The sequence below is a fragment of the Formica exsecta genome, unplaced genomic scaffold, assembly GCF_003651465.1.
Source record: "Formica exsecta isolate Colony F162 unplaced genomic scaffold, ASM365146v1 scaffold613, whole genome shotgun sequence".
Lineage (NCBI taxonomy): Eukaryota > Metazoa > Arthropoda > Insecta > Hymenoptera > Formicidae > Formica > Formica exsecta.
The window spans coordinates 356,688-368,659 of NW_021853374.1; the positions used below are offsets into that span (position 1 = coordinate 356,688).

The 11,972-nt window shown below is 32.9% G+C and overlaps 3 protein-coding genes and 1 pseudogene across 3 annotated transcripts; 2 read left to right on the top strand and 2 right to left on the bottom strand.

Annotated features, from left to right (window-relative positions):
- Positions 1–2,685: 2,685 nt before the first annotated feature.
- Positions 2,686–4,060, bottom strand: LOC115242595 (F-box only protein 44-like). Its single transcript, XM_029818992.1, has 3 exons — positions 3,244–4,060; positions 2,988–3,146; positions 2,686–2,892 (listed from the first exon to the last, which is right to left on the bottom strand). Exons 1-3 carry the CDS (start codon positions 3,829–3,831, stop codon positions 2,686–2,688), a joined length of 954 nt encoding a protein of 317 aa, XP_029674852.1. The 5' UTR covers positions 3,832–4,060.
- Positions 2,715–8,250, top strand: LOC115242585 (annotated as a pseudogene).
- Positions 4,231–5,554, top strand: LOC115242596 (F-box only protein 44-like). Its single transcript, XM_029818993.1, has 3 exons — positions 4,231–4,996; positions 5,094–5,252; positions 5,348–5,554. The coding sequence occupies exons 1-3, from the start codon at positions 4,409–4,411 to the stop codon at positions 5,552–5,554; spliced, it is 954 nt and encodes a 317-aa protein (XP_029674853.1). The 5' UTR covers positions 4,231–4,408.
- LOC115242586 (protein unc-119 homolog) lies at positions 8,244–10,490 on the bottom strand. The gene is made up of 4 exons (XM_029818981.1): positions 10,039–10,490; positions 9,817–9,930; positions 9,158–9,457; positions 8,244–9,054 (listed from the first exon to the last, which is right to left on the bottom strand). The coding sequence occupies exons 1-4, from the start codon at positions 10,184–10,186 to the stop codon at positions 8,927–8,929; spliced, it is 690 nt and encodes a 229-aa protein (XP_029674841.1). The 5' UTR covers positions 10,187–10,490; the 3' UTR covers positions 8,244–8,926.
- Between the last annotated feature and the right edge of the window lie 1,482 nt (positions 10,491–11,972).

An 11,972-nucleotide genomic window follows, 5' to 3' on the forward strand; every position in this document is an offset into this window, starting at 1 on the left:
ATATAAATTTATATATATATATATTTTATAAGCTTTCTATAAATTTAGCGCATTGTTACGGAAAGTAATTTTGTTACAGAACGGTAATCTCTACAAAAATTAGCTTTTATTTAAAAGCTAAAAGCTTTTTTATATTAAAAATAATTTTATAAAAAACTATATTATGTACATATTTTGGTGCATATATCATACATCCAGGCTCATATTTTTCATATTTATCCTACTACGTTATAAAGTATACTATCAAAATAATTGCATAAAAAATATTGTAGATGATAAATGTAAGATGTCATTTGTATCAATTACATTGATCATTAAAATGCGCATATGTCATATTTTGTATTAATAGAATATAGTTGTAGAAAAAATTTAGAATAACAAATTAATATAAGAGCAATTTTTTATGTGTAAAAAGCCAATTTATAAAAATAGGAATCTTTAATCAAATCAAACAAAACTTTGTTTCTCTCTGTCATATGTAACAAAGCGTTGTCTTTCTACCGCTATATTACGATTTAATTGTGACAATACTTGTTTACAATTTCTATCTTTTGTATTCGTTTTTGTTTATACTTTTTTATATTAATAATAATAACAAAGAAAAATTTGCCGTTTTAACTTTTCTACAATTTTGGCAAGAAAAGTAAAATATTTTTTATAGCACGGTAGAAACCAAACTAGTTAGCAACCGTAAACTAAACGTGTATTATTACGCAGAAAATTGCTATCGCCCAACTTTCTCTCATACAAATTCCACTGCACAGAGTTTACATATCATGCGTGCAGGAGTAGAAGTCAAATCACCAGACACGAGAACGTTTTGGAATTTTCCAACAAAATTAGATTTTCATCAATTGTATAACAATAAACTTCTGAAAAAAAAAATCTTAATTGTTGATTAGGAAGAGTTTTGCTCCGCGCCATCTCTCTCTTTTTTCTCTCTTTTTTATATTTTGTTAAAAATTTTTCTTTCCTAATTTTTATGGTAATCGAAAAGATTATTTCGTAGCACGTATCTGAACAAAAGTTATATGAGTTCTCGCTTTTTGATAGGACATGGTATGAAAATTTTTGGTGTTACTTAGGCAACATGAAATTATTCCAATTCTAGAATAATACATATTATTTATAGTTCTAGAATATATTATTATATTTCTAGAATACATAAATTAAAGCCTCTATCTCTTTTTTTTTTTTTTTTTGCTAATTTAGATCTTATCAATATCAATATTTCTTTCCAAATACACGTTAAAATTATTATGATAAAATCTACTATATCTATATCTACAATCTATATCTATATTTATATAGCTGTCTCGAAATTTTCAAATTCTCTATATCTGCAACAATTGGAAATTATACTATTGGCAACAGTCATACCACGTTGTAAAGCACCAGTTCTCGTCCACATTCTTACAAACAGGTTTTTTAAACTCAGTTTTCCTGTGAAATAGCAAAATATGAAACAGATAAAACGCACCTTGTAATTATATAAAGAAAAACGTAGGCGTACATCTAATTGTAAGAAATAATACATAACTGAAGGTTGAGCCTTTGAGGCAGGGATTTCAATTAAATAGTACAATAATCTGTCATATAATTTAAATAAGACCCTTATTTTGTTATATGTATATAAACAATGTAAATAAAGCTCAATTAAAAGTAAAAAGTTCTCGTCCGATCACTGAAGTTAAGCAACGTTGGGCATGGTTAGTACTTAGATGGGTGACCGCTTGGGAACACCATGTACCGTTGGCACTATTTTTTTTTTGCTGATTTAAATCTTATCATTATTAATTCTTTTTTAAATACATGTTTAAATTATCGTGATAATAAATATTTATTTTATTTATTAGTTGTTTAGAAATTCTCAAATCAAGCAGCGCGGTAGCGTCGTTGATGCCAAGTATATAAAAATACATTTCTAGCTTGACAACAATTTTGACTACATTTACACGTCACCCCTAATAGGGTTTAATAACATCTGTAGTTCTAAAGCCTATCGCACAATGCTAGGCGATAGCGATAGCGATAGGCGATATCCAATGAGAGCACTGTTTTTTCGAAAAAGCAGAGCTCTCATTGGATATCACCCATCGCTCATCGCCCATCGCGTCTAGTCACTAGACTCTAGTGTGCGAGGGCCATGCCATAACAGCGTTCACCGCTCACCGATAGTACGAATCAGTTTTAATTTTATCCTCATTAAGCGTATATAATACAGTGAGATTTAAAATATTGAATCAAGATATATCGAGAACTGCTATCAATAGAAGTTTAATCGCTATTAAAGAGTATATGTTTATTTGATTAGAACACTGGATAATTGTTTCTACATGAGCCTTCATCCAAAGGAGTAGTATGTATGCGATCAAGACTCCGCATCGTATAATTTGATCGAAATAACTTTTCAGTTACATTCACATTATTTATATTATATACGGAAAATATACGTCCTCGTCCAACAACTCTTTATTTTATTGAAAATGAGTTTCTTATATATCCGGAAATTATATATTGGTAGACAAAACCAATAACTAATAATCTACAATTTGATAATAGATAAATTCTGTGCAAAAACTAGTTTTTATTAATTATAATATATCTTTCTTTTTTTACAAAATTTTCTATATACATTAACATTTTGTGTATTAATTTTACTCTGAACAATATAATTTTATTGTTTTATAATAATATCTCTGTACATTTAGGATTGGTGGTGAATCTCTGCATCATCATATGTGTAGCAACCTGAGGAATCTTTATACGTATACACGCCCCAGCCATTTTGGTACCCCAATATCTTTCTCCAGGTGGTGAATTGCCCATTCCACTGTCTATGAAGGTAATCTTTCTCAGGCCACGTCCATAGTTTGTAAATATACGCGATATCTATCCACATATGAACAGCATATAAAAATAACAAAAATTAAAAACATTTTTTAAACTTGTTAAGTGAACCTAAAACTTATTTCATGGATACTCACATATTGCCATTTGTTCTGTCTCTCCCCTTTTATAGCATCGCTAAATCGAAACAGGTCTAAAACTTTCACCGCGTTATCCTTTTCCTCAACTCCTAACAATTCAATCAGGCATTCATATATTGCTGAGTAGCCATTTTGACAGCTATACCATTCACTAATCTACAATATATAAGATATAATTTCTATATATTTTTTTCTCAGAATTTTATAGAGCATTTTGAATTAAATAACTCGTCACACTTAGCAATGGTGATACCACTATAGGAGGCTGCAAAACATCTAGGATATGCGGATGGAATCCCTCGGCCACTAGATCAACCACCTGTTTTTTGAAACCAAACCCCCCAACTATCTCTCGATACGAGAAGTTGTAAAAAGCCATCGCAAAACAGTACTGTTTTCCTTCAAATATCGGTTCGGTCAACGGTAATTCCGGTACGCCGATGGGCGGATTCTCGACTGTCCAACGACTGCTGCCGTCGCTGAGAATATTCCAATTATTATCGAGCTCCTCGCCGGAATGATTCTTCAACAGGTTCCTTTCGAATGGTGGTTTTGTTTTGCATATGAAATAGAACACATGCCAAGGTATCTTCTCATAGCGGGGGAATGGTTTACCCAGTGCTAACCCCGCCTTCTTCCACCAGACGTAATTCTGTATCACCGTCCTCCAATATTTGCATACCAATTGACAATTCAATAGAGTCCCATGATCGGCGTTGCAGAAGATTTCCGTTAGTAATTCGGTCGATACGTTTCTATTACAAATCGTCAATCCATTGTAATCTTCATCGGATATCACGCGAGAAGAAGTGTTTGCGGTTGTACTATGATCTTGTGCCATATTATCAACGAATGATTCAATTGTTACAATACATTACATTTGATCTTACAACATTATATGAATGTCGGCGATGTTGTTTTAACATTAAGTTCATGTTAGGACATTTTAGAGGAGATGTATACTTTTATGTTTGTTTTGTATTGTTTTAACAGAAATGTTTTTGGTAAAGTAGAATATAAATTTGTTTGTGTATGATATGTAAATTTCTCTCTCTATTCAGAGAAATTTGCTTTATATATATATATATATATATTTGTTTTAAATTTGTTTGTGTATGATATGTAAATTTTGTTTTGTATAGAAATGTTTTTGGTAAAGTAGAATATAAATTTGTTTGTGTATGATATGTAAATTTCTCTCTCTATTCAGAGAAATTTGCGAAATTTGCTCAAACAAATTTATATTCTACTTTACCAAAAACATTTCTGTTAAAACAATACAAAACAAACATAAAAGTATACATCTCCTCTAAAATGTCCTAACATGAACTTAATGTTAAAACAACATCGCCGACATTCATATAATGTTGTAAGATCAAATGTAATGTATTGTAACAATTGAATCATTCGTTGATAATATGGCACAAGATCATAGTACAACCGCAAACACTTCTTCTCGCGTGATATCCGATGAAGATTACAATGGATTGACGATTTGTAATAGAAACGTATCGACCGAATTACTAACGGAAATCTTCTGCAACGCCGATCATGGGACTCTATTGAATTGTCAATTGGTATGCAAATATTGGAGGACGGTGATACAGAATTACGTCTGGTGGAAGAAGGCGGGGTTAGCACTGGGTAAACCATTCCCCCGCTATGAGAAGATACCTTGGCATGTGTTCTATTTCATATGCAAAACAAAACCACCATTCGAAAGGAACCTGTTGAAGAATCATTCCGGCGAGGAGCTCGATAATAATTGGAATATTCTCAGCGACGGCAGCAGTCGTTGGACAGTCGAGAATCCGCCCATCGGCGTACCGGAATTACCGTTGACCGAACCGATATTTGAAGGAAAACAGTACTGTTTTGCGATGGCTTTTTACAACTTCTCGTATCGAGAGATAGTTGGGGGGTTTGGTCTCAAAAAACAGGTGGTTGATCTAGTGGCCGAGGGATTCCATCCGCATATCCTAGATGTTTTGCAGCCTCCTATAGTGGTATCACCATTGCTAAGTGTGACGAGTTATTTAATTCAAAATGCTCTATAAAATTCTGAGAAAAAAATATATAGAAATTATATCTTATATATTGTAGATTAGTGAATGGTATAGCTGTCAAAATGGCTACTCAGCAATATATGAATGCCTGATTGAATTGTTAGGAGTTGAGGAAAAGGATAACGCGGTGAAAGTTTTAGACCTGTTTCGATTTAGCGATGCTATAAAAGGGGAGAGACAGAACAAATGGCAATATGTGAGTATCCATGAAATAAGTTTTAGGTTCACTTAACAAGTTTAAAAAATGTTTTTAATTTTTGTTATTTTTATATGCTGTTCATATGTGGATAGATATCGCGTATATTTACAAACTATGGACGTGGCCTGAGAAAGATTACCTTCATAGACAGTGGAATGGGCAATTCACCACCTGGAGAAAGATATTGGGGTACCAAAATGGCTGGGGCGTGTATACGTATAAAGATTCCTCAGGTTGCTACACATATGATGATGCAGAGATTCACCACCAATCCTAAATGTACAGAGATATTATTATAAAACAATAAAATTATATTGTTCAGAGTAAAATTAATACACAAAATGTTAATGTATATAGAAAATTTTGTAAAAAAAGAAAGATATATTATAATTAATAAAAACTAGTTTTTGCACAGAATTTATCTATTATCAAATTGTAGATTATTAGTTATTGGTTTTGTCTACCAATATATAATTTCCGGATATATAAGAAACTTATTTTCAATAAAATAAAGAGTTGTTGGACGAGGACGTATATTTTCCGTATATAATATAAATAATGTGAATGTAACTGAAAAGTTATTTCGATCAAATTATACGATGCGGAGTCTTGATCGCATACATACTACTCCTTTGGATGAAGGCTCATGTAGAAACAATTATCCAGTGTTCTAATCAAATAAACATATACTCTTTAATAGCGATTAAACTTCTATTGATAGCAGTTCTCGATATATCTTGATTCAATATTTTAAATCTCACTGTATTATATACGCTTAATGAGGATAAAATTAAAACTGATTCGTACTATCGGTGAGCGGTGAACGCTGTTATGGCATGGCCCTCGCACACTAGAGTCTAGTGACTAGACGCGATGGGCGATGAGCGATGGGTGATATCCAATGAGAGCTCTGCTTTTTCGAAAAAACAGTGCTCTCATTGGATATCGCCTATCGCTATCGCTATCGCCTAGCATTGTGCGATAGGCTTTAGAACTACAGTATATATATATATATTCATAAGTTTAATATTCTTTGTACAAAACATAACATTAAACATTCTTAATTTTTAAACAAAAAAACTACATTTAAAATTCTTACATTTAATAATATTCTCTTGTTATTATTACTCTCAAATATATACACAAAACAAAACACAGGGAAACACTAAAATTATAAAATTGTATTACTTTTTTATTTTCCATAGAATAATTGATTTAATGTCATAATACAAAATATTATTCATAGTAATCGCAAGAAATAAGTTCGCAGTTTTCACACACTGAATAGAAGTGGCATACTTTTTCTGTGTTGAATTTATTCGAGTAATGGAAATTTGATTTTAGAATCATGAAATCATTTCATGTAAAGTCTGTGGCAATTTGTACACTTCGCAACTTCCATCTTCATTATTTGTATGGAATGAAAGTTTGCATACAATCATTGTCTTTTCTTATATATTTCCCAGCGCGTGTGGTTTAACACACAGGTGCCTCCTGTAAACACAGTTGTTAAACTGATAAACAAGCTCCGACAGATTCGAAATTATATTCTTTTGGTCCGCGTGAAGGTCAATTAGTTTTTATATTTAGGGCTCTCTCTATAATTTTTAGATAAACATATTGGACGGATATATTCAAATATACTAACCATCGTATTAATAATGATAGGCCGAAATTTATCGGTACTTCTTACGTTGCGAAAACTCACTACCGATTTATTTTGTTTGGCTAAAAACTTACATTTTTCCTGTCGCCAATATTTGCATAATAATTCCTTATCGTAGGTATTCAATAAATGTATGTTGATTTAGTTTCTTTTTCATATTTTTGTTTTTAACCTATTTTTTGTTTTCTTTCAGTATGGCTTCGGTAAAACTAATAGCTTATACTTCGTACGAATCAGTAAAGAAAAATGAGCGGAATCAAAATGCAGAGCAACCCATTATAATAATGCACTGTCTCTTTGGCTCGAAAAGCAATTGGAATGCACTACCAAAAACAATTCATCAAAAAACCAAGCGCAAGGTAGTTCACTCCAATAATTTATAAATTAACATTAATAAATCTTAAAATCTCAGATTAAAATCTTTTGATATTTTACTTGAGAATGTAATGTATTTTTTATATTGTTAGTTAAATCTGCAAAAAATATATTTTTGTATTGTATTTAAGAAAATTATTGCACAACAGGTCATAGTGGTAGATGCCAGAAATCATGGTGATTCTCCGCATACATCAAACATGTCATACGAGGATATAGCAGAAGATGTGATATAGCTTTTGAATGACCTACGTTTTAAGAGACCTGTTCTAGTTGGCCACAGTATGGGTGCCTTGGCCATGATGTATACTGCAAATCTTCCACAACACGTCGAGAAATTAGCAGTTGTTGATATGTCTCTCTCTCTCTCCCATAAAAAGTTCCATTTCTACTCTCGTGCTGATAAAAAAAATCTTTGAAGTAATGAGTTTAGCAACAGCAAATGGAAGTCCTACCTTATCAGAAGCACGTAAAATAATAGACCAACAGCTTGAAAAGTCTATTAAATCTAAGACAATGTGTCAGGTAATACCTTTCTGCTTTTTGTTTTATGCTTAAAATGGGAAAGCTATATCTATAGTATATTTCTCTGCAGTTCCTAATAGCAAACTTGGTAGAAGTGGGTTTGGGAAAGTACAAATGGCAAGTGAATTTACCAATATTGGAGCAAACATTCCTAACTCATATAGCTGTATTTCCCAAGGTAGATTCAAAAATCTATGCGAAACCGACATTATTCATAGGCGGTGCTAAAAGTGGATATATTCAGGTAGAAGATCACGACCCGATTAAGAAATTATTCCCCTTGGCGGAATTTCATTACATAGATGGAGCAAATCATTGGGTTCACGTAGACAAACCTATCGAATTTGTCGATCTTTTAACAAATTTTATAAACCATTCAGTCTTGTGAAGCTCGTAAATATATAAAAAAAAACAATCGTAAATTGTTCTTTGTAAATATATACATGTATTTCAGATGAATTTCACAACATTGCAGAACAATGTGAAAAATATTCAAACAATATGTAGTGTAAAAGTGAAAGAAACTGCACATTATGCAGTTGATTGTGATCAAAAGCGCCATTAAGCGTCGAAAAGCTCCGTCCTCATCATTGTCTTTCAGTTTTTTCGCTATCGCATGTATTATTATTGTGAGATCTGTATAGGCTTTATTTAAAAAATTAGAGAACGGAATTAATGGAATCAAATATGGTTCCATTCAAAGGCCATATACTATGTGTTATATGTACTTGAGTAATGATATTCGTTAGTAATATCTCGCGCATAAGAAGAAATACTAGTAAAATATCCTATAAAACTAAGTACTTTACCTCAATAATAATTTATAAATAAATATTTTGCTAAAAAAAATAGGAACTATAATATTTTTCAACAAATTAAATGTAGCTTTAGATTAAAGCATTTCTATTGCAACAACATTCGCGTGTTCAGACTTAATTGCGACCAATCCGCGAAATTCTAAGCTCGTTTTCGTGCCGAAAGTGACGTAATATCAAACACTAGCCCAAATGTGCAGTCTTGATCGTCATTGTCTCGCTGTAACATGTGTGAATATATATATATATATATATCACTTGCAATAATATTAATCAACAAATCGCGCACACTACAATACGTCATGCGTGTGTCCACCATTGTACGCATAGTCGGCCTTATTGTGCATCACAAGCTGATTGTCGACGAAATAAAATGAGTCGGATCGCGTTTCAAATGGATTCGCAATCATTTCAGAAACTGGAAAGATATATATATTGTTTATGTCAAACATAGGATTCTTTGCTTGTACAGGTTTAAGTAAATCATTGATGATTTATTGGAAACATTTTAAGCAACTCACCTAGATCTGCAGGCAATGTTGGAAACTCGTAAATGTGTTCGCATGTATTTTTGCTGTTTGGTATGCAAAATCCAAATTGGAAATCAAAGGTTTTTAGCAATCTGTCTCGGAAAAAGTGTCGTTCTATCATTCGGAAATTATTGATCGGCTTAGGCCCTACGAGAAACTCGATTGTCGCTCCAACCGTCTTTAATTTGAGGAACTGTGGTGTGAATTGATATCGTACAAAGCGTCCCGTATTTGCATCCTCAGATCCGAGTTCTTCGCAATCTGGTTCTGGCTCTTGATGGACATCGCATTCTGATACATATAAAAAATTAAAAATGATTATTATATGTAATTAACATTTCAGTTTTGGTTTGTAATCATAATCGAGATTGTATAATCTTTATTCCCTGCATTATATATTTTAGTTTATTAACTGTATGTGTTGTATAAATAATTTTGAAGAATCTTTATATATTTAATTGATAGTTACAATCATAATATTATAGTCTTATCAAGTAATATTTAAGTTTTAAAGAAAATAATATTAAATTATGTTATAAATTTATTTAAAGCATTATATAATTATATTTATTATATTGTATAAATATATAATTAACATAAATTAATATAAATTAATTATAAACTAGATATCTAAACTACATATTACGTACCGCTAGCAGGAGGCTTTGTTATCTCAAACAATATAGCGCCAGTTTCTAAATCTCTAATCTGAAATCTTGTAAAGTCTATATCGTAGACATTGGCCTCTGGAGAGCAGAGATACTCTGGAAACAGTTATTATCCATATGAGACAATAATTCATCATACATATGTATATAAGAGATTTGCGGGTGCAAGTAACAATATTTAAACAACAAACAAATCGGTCATACTATCTGTAATAGTAGGTAATCGTAGCACCATTTCTGGAGTCACCGGGCCACCTTCGACACTTCCATCGACAGCGTTCTTCGGATCGACCGTTGACGAAGTGTACGACGCAATCGCCTCGTTCGACTTGTTTTCGCTATCCACGCTCATAATTTATTCACGGGATCGAATACATATATTTAAAGGAATCAAGTCTGACATTCGATTAAAACGACGACAAGAACGATAATCGCGATTGTTATGATTGTTAGCAATGTCAATCGGCGTTGTCGATGGACGTCGTGATTTTATAACACGTTTATCGAGTCGTCGCCAGCGCGTTTGTCACGACAATCACTATACGATTTATCATTTTATATGTAAATCAGCCGTCATTGTAACATGTCATTTGTGATAGTTTGTGTTTCGCGTTTCCAAGTTGTAAACATCCTGTGAAAAGAAAATTTATAGAAGCGCGTTTCGACTGGAAAATAATGCCGTCAACAATTTATATATCCGATAAATGGGTGGGGTTCGCTTGGACACGTCACCAATTGGCCAATTCAAAATAAGACACTTTGATTGATCAATCGTTGCTGGTTACCCTAGACATCGGTTGATATGAATGGTTGTGGCAGAAAGAATCAAGGGAGAGTGGAGCGGATTCACCGGAAGTCCGCCATTTTTAGATAATATTTTGGTAAGTGTGGGGTATCTATGACACACACACACACTCACAATTTCATCACCAATTTCAACATATGTATGTGGATATATATACATATGATAGCGTTTTTGAATGTAGCAGGGTATCGATCATGTAACTTTTCCCCTAGGGCGGAAAAGTGAAAAGTGAAAAATTTTGCCATTCATTTCAATGCTAATATTTTTCACTTTTCACGTTTCCGCCTAGGAAAAAAGTTACATGATCGGTATCCTGGTTTAATCCACTGATCTATATATCTGGATTGCTGATAGGCCTCATGAGTATCGATCATGTAACTTTTCCCTTAGGGTATAAAAGTGAAAAGTGAAAAATTTTGCCATTGATTTCAATGCTAATATTTTTCATTTTTCACGTTTCCGCTCTAGGGAAAAAGTTACATGATCGGTATCCTGGCGATGTACCCAATTGAAGGTCCGCCATTTTACACGCCCGAGGTGCGCGCATGCGTGGTGGTGCTCTAAGACCGATATTCATAGTCCGTTCTTATATTCAAAATCGTCTTAAGTGTAGTCTTGGGTCGTTTTAAGATTTCATTCAACCAATGAAATGGCCGCTTAGCATCTTAAGACCGTACTTAAGACGATCTTGAATATAAGAACGGACTATGAATACCGGCCTAAAGCCTTGTGTCCACGATGCTAGAATCTAGAACTCAATCCGAATTCTCGGACCGAGAAATGTGTAGCCAATCAATTTGCAGCTTTTACGGAAAAACGGCAATTTTATTGGCTACACGTTTCTCGGACCGAGATCTCGGACCGAGTTCTAGCATCGTGGACACAAGGCTTTAGGCCGGTATTCATAGTCCGTTCTTATATTCAAGATCGTCTTAAGTACGGTCTTAAGATGCTAAGCGGCCATTTCATTGGTTGAATGAAATCTTAAAACGACAATAATCCAAAATCATGACAAGTTGATTGTATTATCGCAATTGAAACATATGATAGGAATTTTTATTGAATGAATAAAGAATTATTGTCTTTATTGTCTTAAAATCTTGTAATATTTTGGTCTATTTTATGATCTGTTTCATCGTTTAATCCTGATTTTTTAAATTAATAACAGCAAAAATGTTACGTAAACGTAAGTTTCAGTTACAGTCTTACATAGACCGTGATTTTAGTCAAACTCATTTGAATTTCCCACGCTCGGAGGCAAATTACCGGGTAAGATGGCGGCGTCCATTTGGGGACGCTTTTGAGTTCTAATAACAAAGGCGATCGGCCAGTT

Coding starts and splice junctions, on each gene's coding strand:
- LOC115242595 (XM_029818992.1), bottom strand. CDS start 3,831: ATGGCACAAGATCATAGTACAACCGCAAACACTTCTTCTCGCGTGATA. Junction 3,147..3,243: donor TTTTGCAGCCTCCTATAGTG/GTATCACCATTG, acceptor TATATATTGTAG/ATTAGTGAATGGTATAGCTG. Junction 2,893..2,987: donor GACAGAACAAATGGCAATAT/GTGAGTATCCAT, acceptor ATATGTGGATAG/ATATCGCGTATATTTACAAA.
- LOC115242596 (XM_029818993.1), top strand. CDS start 4,409: ATGGCACAAGATCATAGTACAACCGCAAACACTTCTTCTCGCGTGATA. Junction 4,997..5,093: donor TTTTGCAGCCTCCTATAGTG/GTATCACCATTG, acceptor TATATATTGTAG/ATTAGTGAATGGTATAGCTG. Junction 5,253..5,347: donor GACAGAACAAATGGCAATAT/GTGAGTATCCAT, acceptor ATATGTGGATAG/ATATCGCGTATATTTACAAA.
- LOC115242586 (XM_029818981.1), bottom strand. CDS start 10,186: ATGAGCGTGGATAGCGAAAACAAGTCGAACGAGGCGATTGCGTCGTAC. Junction 9,931..10,038: donor ATTACCTACTATTACAGATA/GTATGACCGATT, acceptor AACTGTTTCCAG/AGTATCTCTGCTCTCCAGAG. Junction 9,458..9,816: donor AACAAAGCCTCCTGCTAGCG/GTACGTAATATG, acceptor TATATGTATCAG/AATGCGATGTCCATCAAGAG.